The 27612-nt window shown below is 42.1% G+C and overlaps 2 protein-coding genes across 2 annotated transcripts; both read left to right on the top strand.

The window, feature by feature from the left end:
• Positions 1-1288: 1288 nt before the first annotated feature.
• On the top strand, positions 1289-10368 carry caprin2 (caprin family member 2). Its single transcript, XM_071534451.1, is given in 20 exon segments — positions 1289-1528; positions 1615-1677; positions 1767-1853; positions 2876-3114; positions 3781-3863; positions 3968-4120; positions 4433-4473; positions 4568-4789; positions 5122-5163; positions 5257-5385; positions 5523-5607; positions 5925-5974; positions 6067-6174; positions 6286-6387; positions 7109-7249; positions 7502-7646; positions 7751-7924; positions 8159-8220; positions 8813-8876; positions 9797-10368. Coding segments are annotated over 20 exon segments (2802 nt in total).
• A 2305-nt stretch (positions 10369-12673) lies between these two features.
• On the top strand, positions 12674-27236 carry LOC139656823 (importin-8-like; the record flags this gene model as incomplete). Its single annotated transcript, XM_071534448.1, has 17 exons — positions 12674-12814; positions 13824-13905; positions 14852-15008; positions 16251-16409; positions 17638-17794; positions 18521-18610; positions 19728-19822; positions 19922-20006; positions 20526-20660; positions 21952-22051; positions 22296-22372; positions 22560-22676; positions 23480-23569; positions 25119-25145; positions 25377-25542; positions 26234-26394; positions 27110-27236. Coding segments are annotated over exons 1-17 (1909 nt in total), but the record flags the coding sequence as incomplete, so codon positions are not given.
• Positions 27237-27612: the final 376 nt, after the last annotated feature.

The following is a 27612-nucleotide window of genomic DNA, read 5'->3' as shown; positions in this document are numbered from 1 at the left end:
TGATACAATAGGAGATGAAAATACAGTAAAGTCACTATAACATCATTATTAAAATTATTATGATAGAATATTATATAAACATTAAGTGAAATCATAAGAGATAAAAAATCATAATCTCACTGTATAACACTCCCTATAGAGTATTATAGGAATATCATAGGAGATACAATAATACTATAAGGTCACTATAAACTCACTACCAGAGTCAAACTTTAATTCCCTATGGGAATATTATAGGAATATTATAGTGGTACCATAGGAGATAAATAAAACTCCATAAAGTCACTATATAACTCACAACTGAGTGCAGACAAACTTTAATTCCCTAAAGGAATATTATATTATAGTATTTTCCCCCTCGGGATGATGTGTGCGCGCACCGTGACAGGTGCCAGAACCGGATGTGGTCAGGGTGGATTCTCTGCCCCCCGCGGAGCAGGTCTCTGCCTGGAAGGGTATATAAAGGTATGAGTTGGCACCGGCTGGGTCTCTGCAAACTAAACATCACGTCAAGCCGGGTTGGACAGGGGTCAGCTTGGGGGTTTTTGGATGTCAAGCGCCTCTCCTGCGAGGATTTAACGCACACGAGCCAAAGACACGAGGTTGGTCAGCTGTTTTTATGGCGTGGCGTTTGTGTTTTTCCATAAAATGCTGACGTGTGTAATGATTAAATTCGAAATGACTAAAGTACGGAGTCAAAAACTGCGATTCTGACTGCATATGTGCATGCCTTGTCTTTTAATGTTTGCAGCACAGTTGGGGTGGATTCCTAATCGATTGCATGATATCGGGACTCAAACTGCAACACGATGATTAATCCCGTGCCAAAGCTTTTAATTGATCATTATAGGCAATTATCTACCTTGCAAATAATAATCCCCGTCCGACTATAGGGATAAACTGTGATTCACGGACAAGATGCTTAAAATGCACACAGGGATAATCTTCCTTTTTGGGAGACTATCCAGAAAAAAAAACCGTCTCGTCTTGCATCTTTTTGTTGTTGCTCATGTCATGAACTGGTGCTTTCTGCGTCTTTCGGTTTCATGATTCATCCAGAGAAAGCACACAGTTCAGTGGCTGGTATAAATGCAGTGTCACGGGGTTGGCGACTGCCCAAGCAGGGTGAGTCCAGCTCTATTGAAGCACTTGGCTCGGCTTCAGCAGCATCTCTCTCTGTTGCAGGCACAGGAATAACATGGCTTCACTTTTTTTCTTTTTTTTTTTTTTAATGCATTTTGACCCAAATTGATCATCTGAATGTGTCCCTTCCAGTGAGGATCTCGCCATGGTGCAGCTGTCTCCCTCCCCCACCCTGGACGTCTCCCCCCCGCCTGAGCTCTCCGAGGAGGGGACCGAGAGACTGGACAACCCAGTGACTGGCAGCCCGAAGATGGGTTCCCCCGGCGGGCTGAGTGCTCTCCAGCTCACCCTGGAGGTCTCCACCGCCTACCAGGGCTACGAGACCTACATAGAGGACGGCCTCATCTGCCTCAAACACAAGATCCGCAACCTGGAGAAGAAGAAGGTAAGGCTGGTCACGAGGTAGACTGAGTGACGGGTTTGAAAAGATGGATGGATGAACTTTAGGTCATGCGTCTTGTGTTTCCACAGCTGAAACTAGAAGACTACAAGCAGAGGTTGAAACAGGGCGAGATGCTGAACAAGGATCAGATGGTAAGAGTTGTCTGTTTTAGCCACGAATATAAATGTTATGGTTCTTTTTGCGTGTCTCACTTTAAATTTTGTCTGTGCGTTCCCCATAGGAGGCTGTGGATAAGTACGAGGAGGTGCTCCATAACCTGGGGTTTGCACGGGAGCTGCACAAAACCCTGGACGGTTTGACTCAGAATGTAAGAATCTGTTGACTCCCATTCATTTTCCCTGGGTAGAGTCAGAAAGGCCGTGCTGTAATGGTGGCAGGATATTGGGGGAGGATCTGCTGCATGGGTTTCGACTTGCTTCAAAGTCATTCCACATCCTCTAACGAAGGCCAAAGAAGATCATTTAAATTCCTTATTGTATTGACGTCCTGCTCCTCATTACCATGCACCCTCGCTTTGCAGCAGGAGGGATTCTGTTTGTTGCCCAGCTAGCTCAGTTTAGAGATTGCACAGTGCTATAACATTTTAGCCACACACACTAGATTCAAGCTCCTGATACTGTATGGCATCATGTCATGCCTGACCTGATTGGTCAAACATATGCAATAAAGTATTTTGATTTTGAATCCAGTGTGCAAAAATGTATCCATTGGTGCTTCAGCTCTATATCATATTTTGAGATGCTCAGTGTAGCAGAAATCCATTGGCAAGTCTCAAGTCAGTCTTAATTAACACTTCAAATGTAGCTCTGTAAAGCAATGGGAGATTGTCTACAAGCTTAGGTTTAGTATCTGGTTAGACTGGGCATTTCTTTCTTTGTAAAGTGTGGGAGTGAATGTCACTTGAAACTCCATTGGGAATGCTCGACAGTTTAATGTTTCCTTGCTTATTATTGGCACGCATACCTGGCAGAATATGACTTACGGTGTTTTTTTCTGAATTTCTGGTAAATTCGGCATACAGATGACCCACCAAGCAGCACGTATTTTAACAAACTGTCGTCTTTTTTGACTGATCCTTTATCATATTCCACCAAAATACACTGTAGGCATGGGCAAGCAAGCAGTGTGATCAATTTTTAAAAGTTGAAGTTTGATTGAAACTGCTGCGTGGAAAAATCATATCTATGCCGAATTTGCATGTGGACTCCAACAATTCAGAAAATATCTCAAGTTATCTTCTGCAAGGTACATCTGCCAATAGGCAACAAGGCGACGTTTGTGTTTTGAAAATTGTTTTGAAGCGATCCGTCAACTGTCTTACCTCCGCAGCTGCTGAGGGCGCAGAAGAAGGCGGCAAAGAGGGAGCAGGTGGTGAAGGTGGAGGCGGAGCGGAGGCGTCTGAGCACGGTGCTCCAGGTGCAGCAGCTCCTCCACAGCCTGCAGCAGGAGCACGTCAGGAAGGACCTGCTGGCCGGACACAACCGGGCGCCACACGTCTCCGCCCAGCAGCTGCACAGCCTCCTCCAGCTCGCCGCGCTGCTGGGAGTCAAGAGGGACAACAGACTGAGGTTTCCATGTCTCTTTGTCGCACTGCCTGTCTTTCTGCCTGTCTTTCTCTGCATCTGTCTCTCTGTCGTTGTGGCAGTAATAGGCTGTAGACGAGCTGCCAGCGTTGGTCCATTCAAAGGGGAAATAAGTAGGGTTTTACTGCCTCATAGCATAAAATCACCATAATATATCTGCGGAGGGTTGACAGGATTGTTAATCAATACAATGACTCAACGATTACTTCACCAGGTGCTGAGATTTCTGGCTTTCAAAACTCATTTGGCCCCTATTGTTATGAAACAGAAACTCCCCAAACCTTAGCATTTCAATACATTCCCAATTCAGCTCCCACCTACTTGCATTTTCAGTTGGTCAGTGATTGAGGATGGTGCTGTGAAGTCACAAGACATTTCAACCACGAAGGGTAAAAAGCCTCATTGTCAAGGCAAATGACAAAGCAGCATTATTATTATTACAGTGTTTTGCATGGTGATTTATTGCTTCTTCACTGGACCTTTCTGTTCGATATCTGCTCTAGGAGTGTGGCTATGCAAGAAACAAGCCAATGTTATACAATTCCCACTGGTTGCCAATAGATCATAGATTACTTAATCTCCCTTTTTAAAAAATATATAAATATGTTTGAGACTTGGTGACCTCCCTTCTTCCTCCCCACTGTGTTCCAGTTTAGAGGAGCAGATGGAGCGGTCGGCTCTGGTCTACTTGGACCTGCTGGAGGGAAAAGACAAGCCAGTGGCAGGATCTACATGTGAGTATGAAAACCGTGCGTAGACGTCTCGGCTCTGTCAACTGGTGCGACGTGTCGGCAAACCGGACGATCCTTTTGCAGTTAATTCACTTTGATCTTTGCAGTTAAGCTCATGAAAGAGGAGCTCACCAGGCTGTTGGATTGTGAGTATTTCAACTGTCTTCCACCTCCGCCAAACAAGACTCCAGAGGCGTTGCTGAACTCAACCAACCACAGTAGTAAGAATTAACATTTTATTTTCTCAGAACTTACTGCTGGTGGTAATGGTGCCAGTCAGGTTGGTATAGGAGTGGGATGAAGACTGTAGGAAACAATAAGATTTTTTGAGCCAATTCTGAAGCTTTTTTGAGCCAATTCTGAAGCTTTTTTACAATGTGAAGATGGATGTTGATGCCGATATTCTTATAGGTAGTCGCATGAAACGCAGGTTAGTCACCCAAGAAGGGGGACTAGGCAGTAAAACCCCCTGCTACTATTAAAACTTTCATTTACTATTAAAACTTCCAAATGCCTTGCCTAATTATTGTGAACTGCAGATTAATATTTCTTTCCATTTTTGCTCCCATCAGCCTTCTCAAAGTCAGGAACAAATGAAGCTCCTAAAAAGGAGGTAAGAACAAGCATAAGTTTTATTAAGATGTATTTGCGTGGCGTTGTGAGCATGTACGCCAGGATCCACTGATGCTGTGTTGGTGATATGGCAGTTTTTCAACAGACTGTACCTGGCTGACACGGAGACTCCTCCCACTCAGAACTGGAAGGAGGATTTCCAGGCCGGGAAGGAGCAGGAACCTCCGGACTGCTGGGATATGGAGTTCACAGATGGACCCGCCTCCCCTCAGCCTGCAGTCCACAAGCCATGGAGAGGAGCGGCCACCTTCATCCCCAAAGTCCCCAACAAGAAACAATCTGCCGATGCCAAACAGGTTAGCTGCTGTCAAAACCCCCGAATTTTCCTTTCTGTTTCTCACTTCAATTCTGTTTAAACTTTGTACCATTAGGGAAGTTTGGTTTGCGTACAAGGATTACAGTAAAAACATAATGAAAGCAAACTAGTCACACAGATCAACAGTAAACATGCTCTCCTCTGGGCCAGTAGGTAAAAAAATGAGTCATTGGGGTGCTGGATGTGCCTCACACTGTAATTAATTGGTTTAGATGTTCTGCTTTACAAGGCCTACAGTTGTACAGAACATAATCGTAGAGAAATTATCTCCACAGTTCAAATAATTACAAGGCTGCTATTCTGTCTCCTCAGAGAAAAGAGAGGAAAGCCAAAGGAGAGCAGAATGCCAAATCAGTGAGTAGAGAACTGCTCGTTTATCCTTTTCCTGTAGACGTGTCTGTAGATTTTTAGCTGTCTGGAAAATTTGCTCTTAACGATTTCTGACAGGCAATTCACATGGATGCCCCTGTAGAGGTTTTCAACTCCCCATCTGCCTTGCCCAAAGACCCTATCCTGAGGAAGCAGCACCTCGAGGACCTGATGACAAAGATCCACGGCTCCTTCAGTTTCATGCAGGTGGAGCTTGGCTATTTGCATCCCAGATACAAATATTTTCACTTGCCTCACACAGCTAGATTAAAACTGTGGTTTGAGTATTTCCACTTATCTGATTTGCCAATGTTAAGGTTTAAAAATCACTCTGTCTCATTCAGGACTCTCTTCTGGATGGTGAATGCTCCCCCACGAACGGCTGCTCCAGACTGGGTAGACGGGCATCTGGATCTCCCTCTCCACTTGGTAAATTAAAACATGTGAATATGACTCCAACTTGATTTGTGTGTCTTATTGGATCTACTCTCTATGGAAAATTTGAAGGGCTTCATTCCAAAATGCAGTATAATCGTTTTGGGAGGGGGGGAAATTGCTATCTGATATCAGTCAATATTTCAAAACCACCGATGATTCAGGCCTTGAACACAACTATTTTGTAAAGGTCTTAAGATGACTCATCCGTAATGTGCTTTGCATTCATGCCAGCAATCAGTACAGTAACTTTCAGTTTCTTTTCAAAAGGTGAAATTTCTTAATGGTTTGTGTATTCTCCCACTCAACAGCTCAGAGAGACTTGAGAAGCCCGGTTGATGTCCTTCCCAAAGCAATGCATGTAAGCTCTGTCATTTTTGTCTGTGATAAGTCTGCAGTTGTGACTTTGAATGGAAATGACTTCTCATCACTTCATCCTCATCCCCTGTCCAGTCCACCCCACTGCCCACCAGGCTTATGGAGCGCAAACCCAGTCTGACCAATGGGGATCAGTGTCTGGAGACCTGTGACCTGGAACTCACCACAGAGGATCTACCTCATGTAATAACCAGCACACTTTCTGTGAGATGCAACATATTTATTATTCCCCTTTCTAAGCCCATGTGGGTCTCTCTTAAGTGATGGTACTTGAAGGTTGTTTTGTCTCTGCAGGAGCCGCTGCAGTTGCCTGAAAGCGAGGCGTTCCCCTCTCCTCCGCTCTACCGCAGGGAGTCGGCCATTTCTGTCGGCCTGGAGGAGAAGAGCCGTCCTCGGGTAAACCAGCTGCGTCCCTGCCTCAGCCATGTCTGGAGTCAGATGACTTGTACTGTTGTGGATGTGCTGTTTTTTCAGAAATTTTCACTATTTATTTATTTTTTTATAGTTGTGTTGCAAAATTAGATCTACTGTTTGGGGATCTACTGTCTTATTGATTGATGGCATAGAATTAAAAACAAATTATGGTACTTTAAAGCACTGTAGGTAATTTAAAGTGGTAATTTGTGAGATCCGCTTTTTTTTTTCGGTGACATCTTTGGTGCTAAGTGGTCATTGCTGTGTTGTTTTTACACTGCACTTCCCTGATGTCACTTGTTTCTGTAGGTGGCGCTCTTTTCTTTGTCTGTTCAGCCATGGTGGCCATTGCTGCTCATGCCAACTACCCAGTTCTTCTTCCATTTATCCTCAACAAACTGCTGTTTTGCTGCTGGAAACATAAAACGCATCACATCTTGTGTGCCAGAGCATTTTTCGGGTGTTTAGAACAGCAAATGTAAAGGCTTTCATGAAGTAGGTTCAATCAAAAAAGATGAGATACTGAATGACAAACTTCAGGTCATGATTTCCCCAAAAGCATGTAGCAGCTTGCAAGCCAACTTAATTTTTTCCTGAATGTACCTTGTTTGCTCGTCTCTGGTCCTTCAGTCCCATTGGACTTTGTTCTGATGATGCTGTAAACTACAACATCTCAATGTAATGTCTCTGTGTCCCCCCCCAGACCCCAGTAACTGAGTCAGGGAAGCAGTCCCCCTGTAATGGGGTGGCACCTTGCACCTCCACCCCTCCTCAGGGACAGGTTTTCTCTACACCCCCCACCAGACGAACTCTTACCTCCGCTCAGTTTCAAAACATTCACTCAGTAAGTCACGTCACAACTACTCTTGTCATTCTCCCTTCTAAAGTTTAGACCTCTGGTTTTCAATCCTGTGCCATCGAGGAACACTACAGCAGTTTATTTCAGTGATTAGTTCCTCTTCTCTGGTTGAAGTTGTGGTAATTAGTGAATTTAGCTGTTTGGTTGGAGTAGAGTTGGCTCTCGATGGCACATGTTTGGAGATCACCATCTTAGACGCTTGTCTGTGAGCTGCATCTGTTTTTCTTTCCGCTGTAGGTCTTCAAGGTGAACGCCCCCTTGCCTCAAAATGGGGACTTGAACTACAAACCAGACGCCACAGTCTTCTCTGAGACCAGGTACAGCACTGCCAGTACCCAAACACCACCCGAGTTTGCTCCCCCGGAAGACGAAGCACAGACAGGTATGCTGATCTTTAGCCACGCTCCTAAAACGTAGTCCGTCATGAGTTGTAGCATCGACTGTCAATTGTCTGAGATACGTTTTTGCTGCGTCGTCTCTTAACAGTCTACCAGTCTGATTATACAGTGGGTAATGGTGGACAGATCTTCCTGTCCCCTGGCCAATCAGGTGGAAGCGCGGGTCGATCCGGCCAACCGTACTACAGAGGATCTGTGAGAGGTATGGCACGTGGCGGCAAGGGACTGGCACACTCCTTTCGCTCTTCTGGTTGGCATCGAGGTATCTATCCTCAGCTTTCCTTTTCTTCTTCATTTTTCACCACTCCTCCTATATTTAATCTCCCCCTCTCCTTTGCTAGATATCTGTTCATGTCCATGAGCAGGATCAGATGTTGTAGGGCATTCCTGTCACATCCCGGCTAAAGCTTAGAGCAGCATGGCACTTGTAAGTCGGGCTGAAATTAATCTCTTGTGGAGGTGGATTTGAGGCTTAACACTGGTCTCTGCTCCCCAGGTGGACCCTTCTTCCCCCAGACTCATCTCAGGGACTCTGGCCCACTCCTGTATGCTGCTAGGGTAAGCAAACTGATACCAAGCTAACATCTTAACTGCTACTGGGACATGGGAAGTTGACAATTCAATTTAGCATTTACCAATACACAGATTTTTTGCATCCCAGAACAACCCACTCTACACCAAATACAGCTAAAGTTGTACCTACCCTTAGGCTGATCCCTAGTTCCCAACTTTACTGTTTCTAAACTGTATTTACATAAACCGGAATAAGCTAATGGGTCAGGTGACACTAATGGCCTGGAACTATACCAAGAACTGAAAAGTGCATCACTACTCACTCGGTTACCAACTCTACTGATATATTCCTGTCTTAATCATGAGATGGATATTCATATATTTCATATGTATAGTCTTGAAATTAGTTTTGGACCCCAGCCAATATCATTTCTTTACAGCCAGAGCAACCATACTGCTAGCAAACAATATGTCAGCTAGCATGCTACAAACAAGCTAACATTAACATACTAGGAAATCATTATACTAAGAAATCAATATACCAGTGAATATACTATCAAAAATCAAATGGGGTCTTGTTGTCTGTCTGGCCTCTCTGCATGTGTTTTTACATTCCCTCTGTGGTGTTTTCTCCCAGGACTCTGGATACCTGCACAGCTACAGACGTGGAGGCGGTGGAGGAGGGAGGCATAACTCCAGTGGTAAGAACACCAGCTCTACCTGTAAAGTCCCAATCACTGGTTTAACCTGGGAAGAGCTTTTGTAGCAATACCCTGCTTAAATGCCTTGCTCAAGAGCATAATAAAGGGTATAAAAAAGCATAAAGGGAAGCCTCTGAAACCAAAACATGGCATCGGGAGCAGATTCCATCAATTAATCAATTTTGAAGCTTTTGTATCTTTTGCACGTTTATGTATTCGGGGAGTAAAATTCAGGTGTGTTTGGTGGTCTGAAAGCTCAAATTACTTTAAACTTCAATTGCCCAATTCAAAGCATCAGGTGTCACCTCCAATCTCCTTGATGTGTCTAGTGCAAAGTAAACCAGTAATTTGAGCTAGTAGCATGCAATTGTTCAGATTTATATTGACACTATATAATAGCTGCTAACAAAATATTAGACCAGTCCGTGGAAGATCTTACTGCATGTCACCCTAAATATCATTGTGGGTTTAAATGTAGATGCCAGTACTGCTGACGCTACAGATCTGACACCTGTAATGCACCATAGAAGTAGGGCTGAACGATTATGAAAAAATATCTAGTTGCGATTATTTTGACTGATATTGCAATTGCGATATTAGAGGGAATGATCATTTTTGCGGGGATCTGTACCAAACTAAGATGTTTTCTTAAGTCTTTAGAATATGATGTGTAGGCCAGGACATCTCTGCAGCACAACAATATTCAATTTAAAATGCTATTTTGACACATTTCGCCTTTAACAAATATTGCGCCTCCTGCGATTTGAAAATTGCAGTAGGCCATATTGCGATTTTGATAAGATTTTGATTAATTGTTCAGCCCTACATAGACATAGATATGTGAATTCCTTGTGTAAATTACTGCTTCAGCACCTAATTTCTTTGCCCAACAGCTTTTTATTTTCTCGACTCCTCAGCAGGCTGGAGCGACTCGTCCCAGGTGAGCAGCCCGGACCGGGAGGGCGCCTTCACCATCGTGGACTCGGGTCACGGGGACTCTCTCTCGGTCTCCACCCTGGAGGTCCCGCTCACCCCCCACGGCCACCACCACACCACCCTGCTGCCCATGCAGCTCTACCCGCTCTCCCAGCCCCTGCGAGTGGCCTTCACCGCCTCTCGCACTGCCAACTTCGCCCCGGGCAACCTGGACCAGCCCATCGTGTTCGACCAGCTGCACAGCAACCTGGGGGAAATGTACGACACCCACATCGGCCGCTTCACCTGCCCCGTCAACGGCACCTACGTCTTCCTCTTCCACATCCTGAAGCTCGCCGTCAACGTGCCGCTCTACATCAACCTGATGCGCAACGAGGAGGTGATGGTGTCGGCGTACGCCAACGACGGGGCCCCGGACCACGAGACGGCCAGCAACCACGCCATCCTGCCGCTCTTCCAGGGAGACCAGGTGTGGCTCCGGCTGCACCGCGGCGCCATCTACGGCAGCACCTGGAAGTACAGCACCTTCTCTGGCTTTCTACTCTACCAGGACTGAACCGCTGTCAGCCAGGCGGCCCACTTCTGCCGACGTGTGGACTCTTGCTTTGCACTAAATGGTGATTAACTGTGACATTTCAGTATCATGTGGTCAGGCTGCATGCCGGTTCCCTTTTCACCATCAATCCCATTCCATAACATAATGATGTGTTACTGGCCATATAGTAGGGATTGTTTTTCAAGTTCCCTACATTTGATATGGGGATTGTGAATACTTGACCTCTACACCAGTGTACTTATTTCCCCATGAATGTGTGGTTCATGAACAGGTGACTCCTTGTGACTGTGAAACTACAACTGGGCCTCCATCATGTGTCCATCTTGCTGTAAATGGTACTGTAGCATATCACCTGTTAAGCCCACGGGTCACTGATCCCAGTGAGACCTCTAATGCAATGTTATGAATTTGTGCCTTTGTTTTCTGAATGGCTTTTGATGACTGACCAGATTTCTTGAATGGCTAATGAACTGAATGAATGGCTTATTTATAGGATGAATCGTAACTGACTTTACAATCGGCACGTTGCTTGATGCTGGACTCCTTTAAAAAATGCATTCAGCCTCGCCTAGCTGTGTGTGGAAATGTGAAGTTGAGGAGAGAAGGATTGTGTTCTTGGTGATGGGTATGGTGTCGAACACTTAAGGCCAAAATGTTGCACTAACAGACTACTGTGGAAGAGATGGAAGTGGTCCCTTGATGTGCCTAAAATAAAGAGATGAGCAGTGAAATGTTGGTGCTTTGTGTTTTTCTTTTGCTCTGAACAGCTCTTTACACATACAGACGGATGCCTTTAGGTTTGAATTAGACATTTAATAACTTATCTCTGGTCTTCAACAGTGTCCTCTGCAGCAGGATGTATTTGGGGGAAAAAATGCACATTATCTAGGCGTGTTTTTGACAAATATTCATCCGCAGTGATGGAGCTGCACAATTAATGGGGAAAAATAAAATTGTAATATGGACTACATTAAATTTCAAAATCGCAAGAGGCTGCAGTTTATCAGAGTGGTAGGTGCTCAAAATGAACTCATAAACACTATTATTCTGGTGCTGAGCCCAATTTCTGGCCCATAAAGAAATTGTACATTATATTAATTAAAAAAAAACATGAGAAACTTTCATTGCATTCAGACAGAACAAATGTTAAGCAACAGCATCATGAAAGATATTATATGAAAGGTTATTCTCTCAGTTGGCAGAGAATGAGAAATGTATGTATTTTAATACCCCATTTTCTTAGAATTACATGTGTGAAAGTGCAGGATGGATAAATATATAATTTAAGAAGGTCATTCAGACAAGGATTTACAAGTTTGCTATTAATTCTTGAGGAATTGTGATTGATTTATAATTTTTGTGTTCGGCTTAATGTCTGTTTAAAGGATGACAATATTGTTTCTCTTCCGTATGTAACTGATTGTTAATTCAATGAGATTAGCTGTTTTGTTTGTTGTGTTTATGTGGTTATAGTGTGTACAAGTGTGTGTGACTGTATGTGTGGTGGACCCCAGGAAGAATAGCCAATGCTTATGCTGGTGCTAATGGTGATCCTAATAAAGAAAGAAAGAGAGAATCTCAAGTTTTTGGTTAAATCTAAAATATTGAAAAATCTGTATACTCCATTTCAATGCATTTTGTAATTACAATATTCAGCAAAAATAATCACAGTATCATTATTTGTGCAGCCCACTCTGTGATGGAGGCTACAATACATTTTTTGTGATAGTATCTCTAATGGGACAAAACTTAAACCAACCGCCCTCTAATGATATTTTGTATGAATAGTGATCAATAATGTCAGGTTGAATTAATAGAATGTAATAGATGGGACACCAAACAGCATAAAATTAAGCTGCATAATACAGACTCAAAGTGGGCTAATGATATTGTAAAGCAAGATGTTTTTTGGTCCGGGTGACCATCACTCCTCATTCTTTTAGCAATGACCGCTCCAGCTCTGATGGTGGCAGCAAAATACGAACCATACCGTGATAGAGACGAAGAAGAGGAACCGTAAATCGTCTGTTTACTTTGCTTTACGTCCACCGACCGCTGGTTGCCGGTAAAACGGGGCAGGGCCACCGATCTGCGTCAAGCCGGCCAGAGTAAGACGGGAAGCGAGACGATTTTGCCTCCAAAACAAAAGCATCGCCGTTATTTTAAAACAACGCGGCAGAGCAAATTCGTTAACGGGGGGTTTTATTTTGAAATCCCAAACCGGAAGTTGTATTTTTCATTCTGGGAAGTTTGACGCTGGTCGAGCCACAGTATATGCAGATCCATAACGCTTGGCTGAATTTAGGGCAGTACATGTATGTGATTGTGAGAAACACAGAAGTAACCGAGTAATTGAACACATATGGATCCCAATCGGATAATCCAGGCTCTGAAAGGGACGATCGATCCCAACCTGCGGATAGCGGCGGAGAATGAACTCAATCAGGTGGGTGAGCAAAAGTAGTTTGTTGTTTTTTTTGTTCTCTTCAGGGCATCATGTACCCATTTTGGCCCAAAATGATGCCCGTGTGTATGCATCGGGACAGGCCGTGTTTGGGGGGATCGATCTCGGCTTCGGCCTAGCGACTCTTCGGCCCTGGTTTGGGGTTTTCTACCGGGCCTGTCATCGGCAGTTTGACAAAATATTCCCCACAGTCAGGCTGTTGCACCGAAGAACAATAGGATTTGGGGTTGACAGCCATCAGGCAGCAAGTGTACAGAGCGGGGGGTCCCCAACTTTTTCACGTCAAGGACCCCCAAATAGATCCACATCCGACCACAGACCCCCATTTGATAAGGTTTTATCCAAAGTAACGTCATCTGAAAAGATTTTTGTCGTTTTTTGACTTTAAATACGGATATTTCTGACTGTCTGTAGTATTGCTGGGTTGATGGGTTGATAACAGTGGGAGGAGTGAAACCTATAACAACAGTCTTCCCTGTACACACCCTCGTTGTGTTAACCTCAACCGAGGGAAGTAACAGTGAAATTAAGATGTTCCTCATTCTGCCGGGGTTAAATTGAATGTTTTATGATGTGCAGTAGTCAGTAAAAAGATGGATGAACTATCTCCAGTCTGTGTAATCATCATTCAGAAAAGCATTAATGTATGTATTTCCCCCCTCATAAGACCCTATCATCATATAACTTTACATCATCAACTCATCTGCTTCTCTTTATCTGCATCTTCTCTTGTGTGATTGGTATAGATTTAATACATATTCCAGAAATAGGATCAGGAATAACTGTGGTTTTTTTTAAAAGGGACAATGTGTGGGAATTAACCTTTCAACAATGCATTCCCCTCTTTCTCATCTCTCTTCTGGACTTTGTTATTACTCCAGTCAGAGAAAACCTTTACAGAGAAAACAGTTTCTCTGATTGAAAATATCACAGATTAATTACTATTTTTTAATGTTGGCAGTATCACTAAGTCTGTTCTGTTGTGTTTCAGTCCTACAAGATCATCAACTTCGCCCCCACCCTGCTGCAGATCATTGTGTCGGAGCAGGTGGAGTTCCCTGTTCGCCAGGCAGGTAAGAGAGAAACACTCCGGTATTTGATGCAATAGGAAAAAAACTGGATTCCACTGCAGGACCAAACAAGGCCAGACTGAGCTAAATCACTCATATTAGTAAATTTCCCATAAACCAATATTCCTGTTGTTCGTTTTGAGTCTCAATGCTGACAGATGATTGGATTGGATTATTGTTTCAAATGAAAATATTGTGCTTTTTATTGTTAGTGCCCCATCTGGCTTGACTGGTTAGACATAAAAAGGGTTTTTGAAGGCTGATACCGATATGTTTGTATTGAAGCTGCCGATTCCCGATATTTTGTGCCAATATTCAACATCTTTAACCATTTTTATGCCCCAAAAAATTTAAATTATTCAGTTTTTAAGCCAGATTTTTATTCTCAATGCCAGGCGCATTAAGGGACTGGTCAGGGTGCACAAAAAACAGATTTTGCTCACATTGCTACATGTTGAAGTGATCTGGCTCACATTGTGCTTGGAAATCTAAATAATAATAATAATGTCTGGGTGTAATTCAGCTACAACGCACATACAAGTGATGTGAAGAGATGGAGAAGTGGAAAAAGTAATGCAGTCACAGATTTAAATATATACAGCAACAGGAGACACATAAGAGCCATTTTTCAGGCCAAGTGTGGACAGACAGCAGTGTCATCTCATAAAATCTGATCTTTAAATTCGGATCTCAAAATCCTGTTGAAATCAGAATCAGAATCAGCTTTATTGGCCAAGTATGTACACATACAAGGAATTTGACTCCGGTTTTTCATTGCTCTCAATGTACTAACACAGAATAAATATACAGCTAAAAACAAGGACAACAAGATGAACAGAGGTAAACCTAAACATTTAACTACTATGTACAGGACAATAGTGCAATGGTGCAGAGTGCAAAGATGCTGGGATAAATATGAAATGTGAAATGTGTGTTTGTCGGTTTCCAGCGGCCATCTACCTGAAGAACATGGTGAGCCAGTACTGGCAGGACAGGGAGCCGTCTCTGGGTGAGGTGGTGTTTCCCTTCAACATCCACGAGAACGACCGGCAGCAGATCAGAGACCACATTGTGGAGGGCATCATCCAGTGTCCGGAGTCCATACGGTACCAGAGAGCACACTGACCACACACACACACACACACACACACACAGACACACACACACCACCCATTCATTCAGGACTTCACCCTCAGCTGCAGTCTGTCAGCCACAGTGCTCTCATTTTAAGTCACAATGGAAAAGAGCATCAGTCAAATATCTAAAATGTAATGTAATATGTAATTGCAGATCTGCAGATTCCAGACTGGGAAAGTCAGAGAAAATTTGATCAGTTCTCAGGGGAAGTCAGGAAATTTTAGGGAATTTTATGAATGGGTCACTTTACAGGAATATACCAGGATGTATTTGACAACCTGTTTCACACGATCATTGCATTAAATGGAAAATTAAAAGGAATGACTGAGAAAGTCTATATGCTGTGTAAGAAAATGGACATAACATATGGCTTCTCTGGTGCGTCGATTTAGATTTAGATATAGATTTCAAATAGGCTTCATTCAAGAACCAAAAAAAGGGAAATCCGCACTCTCAAAAAGATATCTTGACTGATTTATTTTACATGTTTCAAATAAAAATGAGCTGTAATATTTTTTATTTGAAACATGTAAAATAAATAAATCAACATATCTTTTTGAGAGCATCTCATGACTGGAATAAATTACCAGAAAACATAAGAAAGTGCACCAGCTACAGATCATTTTCCAATCACTTGAAATCATGGCTCATCAGTAATCAACTATGCAGTCACTAATTTTAGTCGGACTGATTTTATTAACTGTATATTGATTTTGTGTTAATGTTCAGATCTCTATTTACTTGACTTGTGTGTGTATATATATTTATTGACACTGATACTTCCACGAACTACTGATAATGCTCTTACTAACTACTGATGATATTGATGAATTTACACTAACTATTTTAGTTGAACTGATCTTATTTTATCTATTGCTTGTCTACTGTTATACAGTTTATGTAACTCCCTCCTTCTATTAACCAATGTATGTCAATCTAATGTCTAATGTCTAATGTCCAATCCTTGTTCTTTATACTACCTGCCCAGGGACTATGAATGAAAACTAATTCTGGCATATTTTTTTTAATGTGCACTGTCCCTGTCAAGTAAAATAATAAATGAAATGAAAATGAAAAATGAAATGAGAGTGCAGATTTCCCTTTTTTTGGTTCTTGATGCAGAATGAATGAAATAACATTGTTTCTACATCTTGCTTGACAAATGTCTGACTGGGTTACTGACTGTGTGAATTTGCCCCGCCCCTCTGCAGGGCCCAGCTGACCATGTGTCTGCGAGCCATCATCAAACACGACTTCCCCGGCCGCTGGACCGCCATAGTGGACAAGATCGGCATGTACCTGCAGTCCCAGAACAGCGGCAGCTGGTACGGCAGTCTGCTGGCTCTCTACCAGCTGGTCAAGACTTACGAGTGAGTCTCCGATTAACGCTCCTCTTTTCCACCTCACCGCTCTGAGTGTCCCTGCTGGGCACCCGTCCCCCCGTACACCAGGGTTGTGTGTTTTAAAGGAGAACAGCGGGTTTTTGGGAGATCGGCCCGTTGGTCAGCAATGTGAACATAGACACCAAAATCATCCAGGAAGGGGAGGGGGGGGGCAAGTAGCAACATCCTCTTTGAGACAGGAGAAGCCTACGGAAGCCTATTGAGGACATGTATTCATTCAGTTTATTTACGCTGTTTTGCCATGATAACAAGTTAAGTTTCTTTGTTTTCTTGAGATTTTCAGTTATTTATGTCATTATGTTGAGGTAATGAAAAAAGGAGTAACGCCTGCACACTTGCTCCATGCCACAGAAATTTAATAGTGACAACATTTCGATCCTACTTGGATCTTTGTCAGGTCAAAATGTTTGAAAAATGGAAACCACACCCATTTATACATCATACACACCCATAGGCTGACAAGCTCTATGATGGCAGGTGTGGTTAACCATCCAAACCGCTCAGGGTGATAAACATCCAAAAATAATTAACAATTCAATAAAGTATAGAAAACAGATACATAGAGCAAAAAACAGTAGTACATACTTCAAAAATATCAAACATACATGTATATCTTATATATAAGCATAAACATAATATCAGGTACAACATCCCATATATCAAAAAATTATCTTGAGGTAATACATTTTGTTTTCCCAAGTTAATGACAAAATCATGTCAACAGTGATGCACCGGAATTGGAAATCTGAAGGAGCAATATAAATAAAATCATTATCTCGGGGGGGGGGGGAATCGTTTTGTTATCTTGGGGAAACATCACATAAACATCAGAAACATCACATAATATCTCTCTCTCTGTTTTCTTGAGATAATGACATAAATAACTTGATATCTCAAGAAAACAAAGAAAATTAACTCATCATGGGAAAACGGCGTAAGATGAAATGTATGAATACATGTCCTCAACGGGCTTCCATAGACAACAGGGTTTATGGGAAATATGGTCTTAATTTTGAGAAACACTAGCACTAACATTACTGCTGGTGTGAGATAGAGGCTATGTTGTAGAATGCTGATGTTTAAGAATGCTACATGTAGCACCATTAACCTTTAACAGTGAGATCTGTTTATGGTGTGTGTGTGTGTGTGTGTGTGTGTGTGTGTGTGTGTGTGTGTGTGTGTGTGTGTGTGTCAGGTATAAGAAGGCAGATGAGCGGGAGCCGCTGCTGGCAGCCATGCAGATCTTCCTGCCTCGCATCCAGCAGCTCCTCACCCAGCTGCTGGCCGACGCCACCATCTTCTCTGTCCTCATCCAGAAACAGATCCTCAAGATCTTCCATGCTCTCGTACAGGTGTGTGTGTGTGTGTGTGTGTCGCTTGGACCGGTGGAAATGTTTAGACTCAAACAATTCAGTAGAACAGAGAAAAAGCACAATGCGTATGAAATGTAATATTACTCTCGAGTGCTTGTTCCATGTCAACGTATTTAGTTGTTTTTTTTTCCTTCCAAAAAATGAGTTAAACTTAGGAGAGATGTATTGATGCATGAATTCAAAAAGGCCCACGGGATTCTTAGGTTCCTCCTGCATGTTTTCTTTTCTTAGATCTTGTTTAGTTATAATTTTATTGAAAGTATCTTCATATGCAATTTAAAGAAAGTAAAATTAACTAAACCTAAACTAAACACAAACAAAAACAATAACATTGAACAAAACAATAACCCTTAAAATAAACTTAAACCGAAACCTAAAGTTAGAACTAAACAACACAAAAACAAAGCTTACCTAAATTCAAGTAAACAAAACTAAAACTCAGATTGAAGCTAAACTAAATATAAACAAAAGTTGAACTAAACTAAAACTAAGCAAACTAAAACTAAAGCTGAACTAAAAATAAACAAAAACAAAATAAAAGCAGAACCGACCTAAAGCTGAGCTAAAACCAAAACTAAACAAAAGTAAAACTACACTAAACTAAAGAAAAACGAAAACTAAGCTACACTAGACCAAAATAGTTGCTCTTGATGTGTGTGTGTGTATGATGATGATGATGATGATGATGATCCCGTTCTCCTGCAGTACTCGCTGCCCCTCCAGCTGATCAACAACACAGTGATGACTCAGTGGATGGAAATCCTCCGAGCCGTGATGGACCGAGACGTCCCTCCTGTAAGACACACACACACACACACACACACACAGACACAGACAGAGACACACACACACACACACACACACACAGAGGTATTAAACAGCTTGAGATTGAATCGGACAGATTAGCCGTTATCTTGTTTTTCCTGGAGCAGGCCCTGTCTTGCTTTACACATTAATTGAATCAGCTGTTGGTGTTCAGCTGTTTTTCTCCACAGTGAGACCAGCTGTAGTGGAAACCAGATTCTTCCCCCTTTTAAAAAAACATTAACAAACCAGGAAGGTGTCACATTTTAAGGCCATGGAAGCGTTCTGACATAGTTATGGAAAGTCATGGAAAAGTCATGAAGTTTACATTAGGACTCGGATGGAAACCCTGAAAATAAATGAAATAGCCATTTTATTTCTTACATACTATGAGGAACATGAGTTGAATTTTTCAGCATTTTTATTGAGATTTTATTGAATAGAAAGTACGGGAGACACATGAGAGATGGGATGGGATTTGCTCTGCAAGTCCTTAAAAAGTCTTAAAATGTTTTAAATTTAATTATCTAAATTCTTAAAAGGTAAAAAGTCTTAAATACAGTTAAATATTGTGTTTGAGTCTTGAACTTTGTGTCAGAAGTCTTAAAAATGTAGCTTTCCTCAGTGCAATACGCAGATGTATATACTTTACTGTTATATTTTTGGGGTGAAATTGATCTTAAATTGGTCTTCAAGCTTTGTCTATGTTTTTAAGAATTTCACCATGAAATAGCCATCTGAATAAAGGCTTTTAAACTTTTTGCCAGACGAGTGCCTTGGACCTTTCTTCTTTTCTGGTCTTTAATCTTATTTGAAATGGCACTGAAAAAGTCTTAAAAAGTCTTAAATTTAACTTGCAGAAACCTGTAGTCACTCTGTTACTGTTCATGTACCAAACAGGCTGCAATATTTTACTGAAACTGATTGATGTCTGGCTGTTTCCTGTTCTTTTTCTGTATTGCTATATCTCCAGAAACTGAGAATAAAATATGGGGGTGGGGGGGGGACAGATGAAAGAGAATTTTATGGAAATGTTTGTGAAAAGTGTCCGTTGTACTTTGCGAGTGTGTATACTGTGCACGTCATCGTGAGAGTGTGTGTTTGTTAGGAGACGCTGGAGGTGGACGAGGACGACCGTCCGGAGCTGGTGTGGTGGAAGTGTAAGAAGTGGGCGCTGCACATCATCACCAGGCTGTTTGAGCGGTGAGTCACATCACATCAGTCACTTCACATCAGTAGAAACCAGATTTGCAGGCAGAGGGATTATACCAGTCGTTCACATTGTTCTGATCTGGATCACAGGTACGGAAGCCCAGGCAATGTGACGAAGGAGTACTTTGAATTCGCAGACTTCTTCCTGAAGACATACGCAGTGGGCATACAGCAGGTGTGTGTGTGTGTGTGTGTGAGTGTGTGTGTGTGTGTGGGTGTGTGTGTGTGTGTGTGGCTGTCACTCCATACTTCTGAATGTGAAGACTATGTAATCTAACTAACTTGACTGAGCGGTTCAAGAACAGCACATATCCCGGGGCTTTTCTGTCACTGAACTGTTAATCAGTGTGTGATTCATGGTATTTGATGCACTTTAAGCTACTCTAATGCACTTTAAGACGTTTCAGCTGTATTTATATTATTGATTTATATTCTTTTAAATGAAACTAGCTGGCTAGAGGAGGGGTGTGTGTGTATGAGTCATTGATTTATGTGTGTTCTTTGATACCTTTTGATACCTTTGATGTTTTAAATGTTCTTGTGGTACCAAGGACAATTGCTAATAATCATTGGGAAGAAATGGCAATAAAATTAACTTGAGTTTATGTGAAATGTAGTTTGATGTTTATTTGGCTAACACTGTTGTTTTGCGGGCTGCTCTCTCTGTGCGGTGTGTTGTGTGTTGTGTGTCCAGGTCTTGCTGAAGGTGGTGGACCAGCACCGACAGAAGCAGTACGTCACTCCTCACGTCCTGCAGCAGTCCCTCAACTACCTCAACCAGGGCCTGTCCCACTCCCTCACCTGGAAACAGATGAAACCGCACATGCAGGTAGGTCATGGAACAGCAAGATACATGCCACAGTTTTATACTGAGTGTGTGTTGGGGGGGGGGGGTCTAATCTCAGTCAATCAATCAATCAATCAACCTTTATTTAGTTCTCGGAAGACACACTGAGGATTGAGACCCTCTTTTCCAGTGGTGCCGAGATTACAAGTAGAAGAGTCACAAATAACACGAAAGAGGAAATGAATGAATAAATAAACAACTAAATAAATAATCAAAAGGACAATTCAAAAAGAGAATCACACAGATTCACACAGAGCAGTCCATCCTCACAGATACATAATTTAAAACGGGTGCAATTAAGGTTAACCAGAGTTGATATCTATACAATTTAGTGGACAATATGATCTAAAATGCCATTGAGTGCACACATTTCTGCATGCGTGGCCCCAGTGGGAATTGAATCCCTAACTCTGGCCGTGTTGGTGCCAAACTTTACACATTGAGCTACACAAGAGCGCTGTATGTGTGTTTTAAGGATGCAACAAGAAGCATTTTTTTACATCAATAAATCGTTACCACATTCATTTATGAGACATTAGTATAATTAGTGTAAACAAACAAGACCATCGCCAAGAAGATTGGCAGCCTCTAGCGGCCTCTACTCTGCATTTTACATTATGTGTGCCACCAAGTCGAATTTGGATGGAAATCTGCTGGATTGCTTTACGGCACAAAACAGAAAGAGGGCGCTGTTCTTCCAGAGCAAACGGAGCTAAAGCTTTTTCTTGAGTTTCTCCCAGTGGCAGACGGAGGAACGAGTTAAAGGCCAATAGAAAAATCACTTCCAGCATGTTTATGTTCTTCAGTAAAGTGAAAAATCTTTGAGTGAAGAAGCAAAGAACAGGGTTTATGTTAAATATGGTGTGAGATAGAGGCTCGTAATCAATGTCTAAAACCATGGGCTCATTTGTTTACCATCATTATTTCAAGCTATCACAATCAATTTGACAGTGATATATTGATGTTTAAAAAGGTTACGCATTGCATCTTTAAGTGTATATTGCTGTTTATGAGTGAAAACTTCCTAACTCTTGTCATTTTCATTTTCTCACTTGAATGTTTTCTTTATGGATTGTGGAACTTGCCTGACCAAACCTGTGATATCATGATTTCATCAGCCCAGTTTTCAGTTCCTGAAAAGTTGACTTTATGGAGATGCAGAGTTTCCTCCAACACCAGCAATACATTCTTCTCCTTTTTATTGATTAAAGTTATTTGCTCAAGGTGTTTTTCTGAACCTTTCTGTAGTGACGAGTTCCTTCATCTCTTCCAGACCATTTGCCAGGAGGTGATCTTCCCTCTCATGTGTTACAAAGATGAGGACGAGAAACTCTGGCAGGAAGACCCCTATGAGTACATCCGCATGAAGTTCAGTGAGTACACACACACACACACACACACACACACACACACACACACACACACACACACACACACACACACACACACTCTGAGTACTCCATACCATATACTGTATCTTCTCAATGCATAGATTCTTGGATTTGTACATATAGTGCGACATCTAGTGGTGGGTCTGAAATACACCGTGTCAAGTTCAATTCATGCCAAGTTTCTATTCATAATTCATCCCATTCACTGTGAGCCTGTGTGCTGCAGACCTGTATGATGACCACGCCCTCCCAGCCACCGCTGCCCAGAGCCTGCTGTGTAAAGCCGCTCGCAAGAGGAAGGAGGTGAGGAGACATTTTGATTTCAGTGCCATTCTTCACGTTCCCATTTCTGCCGTCACTCTTATCCAGACCGACTCACAGCAGTAGAGTTAGCTTCAGTTCCAAGATAAAACGAGAGTAATGTAGTGTGCTTGAGAAATACGAGGGTGCCTGTAGTGTGAACTTTGACCTTTGACCTTTGTGCTGTCAGGTTCTTCCTCAGATGATGGAGTTCTGCCACCAGATCCTGATGGACCCGTCTGCTGACCCCCGCAGGAAGGACGGGGCGCTGCACTGCATCGGCGCTCTGGCTGAACTCTTACTGAAGGCAAGTACACTCATCCAGAGATACCTGTGTGTGTGTGTGTGTGTGTGTGTGTGTGTGTGTGTGACAGTGTGACATTTCAGAGGGAAAGTGTGTGTTTTTAGTTTATTCAACCATACTAAAACACAAGGATGAAAACCATATTACAGCATCAAAGACGAGACAAAAAAACATATTTCCATTCTGGTTGTTGGTATACCAAAATACCAAGAATCTGGAGGTTGCAGTGCTTTAAACACAATCTCTAAAACAGACACAATAATTACAAAGACAAATTTCAGTGCAAAACAACTGATTAGACACCCTTGTACACCCAGCAGATGGATGAAGGAGGTTCTACACTGTATAAAACCTGAGAAAAAAAAAAAGATTTTCCCTCAGATATTCCCTAAAAACCTTTGATAAGACTTGGAGACCCTTCTTAGACCATATAGACTCCTATATATAGATTACTATATACTGACTATTTCACCTGAGAACGACTTTAACCAACATTTACAGATTTTCTTAGTCTTCCCCTTTTTCTCTGTTTCATCCCTCTGGTTGGAAAGCCTGCAGTGGGGCTGATTTGGGGATTTTATAGTACAGATTTAATAGTACATGCTGATTTGTGTGTTTAAACGTTCACGTATTCATATACTTGTACATGAAAATGAAAAATAAGAGAAGAAAAACCAACATTATGCCCAGTACGCTTCATATTCCTCATTCACAGACAGTGGAAAACTACCAGAGAGCCTTGACTTGTGGCTGTGTTTTGTCTGTCGTTGGACTGTGTTTTGTCTGTCTGTGTGTTCTGTCTGCAGAAGCGGATGTACAGGGAGCAGATGGAGCTGATGCTGCAGAACTACGTCTTCCCCTTACTCAACTCTCCTCTGGGTTACCTGCGAGCCAGGGTGAGTGAGCCCTCCTGTCCGTCCGACACACCGTCTTTGTTCCAAACACGCTGTCTGTCCTCACTGGTACAAGAGAAACTGCTGTGCAGTGGAAATTGCTTTTGGTGCAGCATGATGTAGTGAATGGAATAGCTCTGCTGCATGACCATGTCTACATGCCTAAATACACTGAGTTGCTGCCACGTGATTGGCTGATCAGATATTTGTGTTAACGAGCAGTTAAACAGGTGTACCTAATGAAGTGGCCGGTGAGTGTATATAAATAAGTAGACACCAAACAACTCACCACTTTATTTTTTTATTTTTTTTACATGCATACTTACCTCAAATTTTCTTACATGGTGCATAGTGGATTAGAGTGTAAGGGTGCAACCAAATATGAAAACATAGAGTAGATGAAATGATGACTTGATTATTGTATTTTGGATTTTATTCTTTTGTGAATTGTTGTTTTAATTTATTTAATTCAAAGACAAATTTATTTGCTTCAAGTTTGTCAAAAGACAAAATGTCCTCACTGTCCACTGTGACTTTCTTGATTTACTCTCTCTCCCTTACTCATGTAAAGTGTGTGGATGTTTGGTTTATTGATATTCTGCCTGAAGGAAAGTGATGTCCATATATATTTTTAAGCTTTGTCACTTTGTATTTACCATCCACTATCTCTAAAGTCTGCTAAAATGTTAGGATTTTGTCAGCCCATGACTAGATCTACCTGAATCTACCTATCCTGCAAAGTACTGTAATTCGTTTTAATTTCATGCTATCATTCGTTTTGCGAGAGTTGATGTCACTTTTTTTTCCAAATGGCGTCTGTCTTACTTTGAAATGAAACTGTTAATTTCTCTGTCTGTGTGTGTGTGTGTGTGCATGTGTGTGTGACGGTAATGAAATGAGACACAAGAATAATGAACTAAAACACCGAATGGAATAATAGATTTTTGTGCTTCTGTGTCTCATTGGAGAAAGACATAGAAATAGTTTGAGGGGGGAAAATGATGCACACTTAGGCAGCCAGATAATTATCATATATATTACTCTTCAGACTTGATTTTTCAACATTGAGTGGATATCAATGTCAAAGCCAGCAGTGTGGCAAAAGATGTTTCACCAGGGGGCGCCACACTGCAACTGTTTCACTCCAAAATGAGAGATTCACCATCTGAAATCAGTGACACCGACTCTCACAAGATGATAGACTGCACAAAATGAAAACAAATTATGGCACTTTGTAAAGGATGCCGGGTACATTAAGCCCTTGATTGACTAAATGATGACACTTGTACAGACCGGATCCCATTAGAGATGCTGAATCAAAATGGGAACATAGGAGCATGTTAGAAAAGACTTCTTCTATTACTTCTATTGTGCCTTTTTAAACAAGAGGTTTTGCACTTAAAAAGCCCTTTAAATGATATGCTTTACATGTGTTGAATACAATGTAGTGGCCTCAGAGAAGAGCTCCTGGCCCTTTGCATGTTATTTGTATCAGATTTGTTAGTGTTCATCCTCTGTGTTTAACCGGCTCCTGTGGCTCTCCTCCCTGCAGTCCTGCTGGGTGGTCCATTCAGTCAATGTGAGTCAGTGTTTTACCCCCCTTCAGCATCACAGATGTCCTGTAATCTACTCTGACTCACGCATCATCCTTAACACACACACATGGTGGGAAGTAGCTGACAGCGGTGGCGGTGGAGATTTGACGTTTTTAGAGAGATAAAAAAACGATGTGGATGCCGAGCCGGCTGCTGAAAACGATCCCAGGTTTTTTTTTTGCTGATCTGTGGTTCTTTGCTGTGTGTTTCCCCAGTCGTGCTGGGTGCTTCACTGCTTCAGCCCGCTGCGTTTCCATGACGAGCTGGTGCTGAGGAACGCCGTGGAGCTGGTCAAACAGGACCTGATCGCCGACAAGGAGATGCCGGTCAAAGTGGAGGCCGCCATCGCTCTGCAGACGCTCGTCAGCAACCAGGAGCAAGGTCTGTGGAGGATTGCTGTGTGGACTAACACACCTGCTTTGATAATAATTCATCGATCTTTATTGCCAGTTTTAATGACAAAGATATGGGAAATAAGGGTGTGGAGAAGGGCAACGTGTTCCCGAAAGGGTTAGGGTTAGTTACAAAAATAAAGAGAGGGAGGCCAATGCAAAAAGCAAACAAATTTTTCAAGTTAACAGTTGCAAAAATGAAAATATGCAAAGTAAATTTGTAGTGCATGAACACTTTAGCACTTCAGCATTTCAAGTGGATATACTCCTCCATGAATTGCCATTGTATTGCCAGTTTTAATTTTTTATTTGAGTTTTTGCTCATTTTTTACATTTTCAATCCCTTTAATGTTAATTGTGACAGTTTTTACATGCATGCGCCATGATTAAAGATATTTTTGTCAGTTTTACCAAACCTCTATGGTTCATTCACTCCCATTCAATTCCAAACAGCATAGAAAACAACTGGAGACGTGTAATTCAGTCGGTAAAGGTCATCTATCACTGTGAATGAGAAGCAGACAATCGTGTTTTGCAAATTTGCATCAGAAAACTAGAACTTAAATCCTAAAATAGCTGCTTGTAGAAGTGAGGACACTTCTACAACACTTGAATCAACTATTTCCCTCTCTCCTCCTCTGTGTGTGTGTGTGTGTGTGTGTGTGTGTGTGTGTGTGTAGCCAAGCTGTACATCAGGCCGTACATTCGGCCGGTCATGCAGGAGCTGCTGCACGTGGTTAAAGAGACAGAGAACGACGACCTGACCAATGTCATTCAGAAGATGATCTGTGAGTACAACCAGGAAGTGGCCGCCATCGCTGTGGACATGACACAGAACCTGGTAGGAACTGTCTGTCTCTCTACCTGTTTGTCTCTCTGTCAGTCTGTTTAAATCAATAGAAGAAGAAATGGGTAGTTAGCATGAGCAGTGATAGCCACCATAGCTGAACAAAGAAAAGAGAAACTCAAACTGCATCAACAGAAAATCCAAGCTCCGCCCACACTGTTTGATTGACAGGTGATCTCTGGGAAGTGCAGTGCAGAAACAACACAGCAATGAGCGCTTAGAGCCAAAGATGGAGACCAAAAAAAAAAACATACACTTCTCACTTTTTTTTTTTTTTTACTTTAAACAAGAACCAAGAATGTCAAACATGAAAAATATGTATCTATTTTTCAAAGATACCACCCTTTTTAATGTAGATCATTTACTTTCACTTATTTACAGTGGAAATCTGCAAGATCTTGCCAGCTTTGTTTCTTTGTTTGGTTTTTAAATTGGTCTTTAAATTCATTTCCAGGTAGCATTGAAAAGATCTTTGAAAAGTCTTAACTTTCTGAAACCTAAGATACTCTGTGTTTATATCTCTGTCTGTTTCTGTGTGTATGTGTATTACTCTGTAATACAATCATAATGTCCTAACAACAGACATAAATGCATATGTGCAGTATGATAAGGATGCTGTTTTGAAGTGTGTGTAACCTGTGTGTGTGTGTGTTTGTGTGTGTGTGTGTGTGTGTGTGCGTGTGTGTGTGTGTGTGTGTGTGTTGTCCAGGCTGAGATCTTCACTAAGGTGCTGCAGAGTGAGGAGTACGAGGAGAACGAGGATAAGACGGTCATGGCTCTGGGGCATCCTCAGCACCATCGACACCATCCTTACCGTCATGGAGGACCACAAGGAGGTCACACACACACACACACACACACACACGTACACACATGCACACACAGAATTCACAGTAAATTCAATACCAGAACATGCTGTCACAATATTGTAATGTGATATTTGCTGCTCTGATATTTGATATTTACTTTCACTCTCTCTCTCTCTCTCTCTCTCTCTCTCTCTCTCTCTCTCTCTCTCTCTCTCTCTCTCTCTCTCTCTCTCTCTCTCTCTCTCTCTCTCTCTCTCTCTCTCTCTCTCTCTCTCTCTCTCTCTCTCTCTCTCTCTCTCTCTCTCTCTCTCTCTCTCTCTCTCTCTCATCACTCAGCAGTTGGAGGGGATCTGTTTGCAGGTGATCGGCCTGGTCTTGCAGAAGCCCATCATAGGTATGGCAG

This window comes from Centroberyx affinis, unplaced genomic scaffold, assembly GCF_046629955.1.
Source record: "Centroberyx affinis isolate AG114_WGS23_722 - 3 ecotype Tasmania unplaced genomic scaffold, CSIRO-AGI_Caff_v1 ptg002548l_1, whole genome shotgun sequence".
Taxonomy (NCBI): Eukaryota; Metazoa; Chordata; class Actinopteri; order Beryciformes; family Berycidae; genus Centroberyx; species Centroberyx affinis.
The sequence above is the reverse complement of the archived record's forward strand: the minus strand, read 5'-3'. Positions and strand labels throughout refer to the sequence as shown.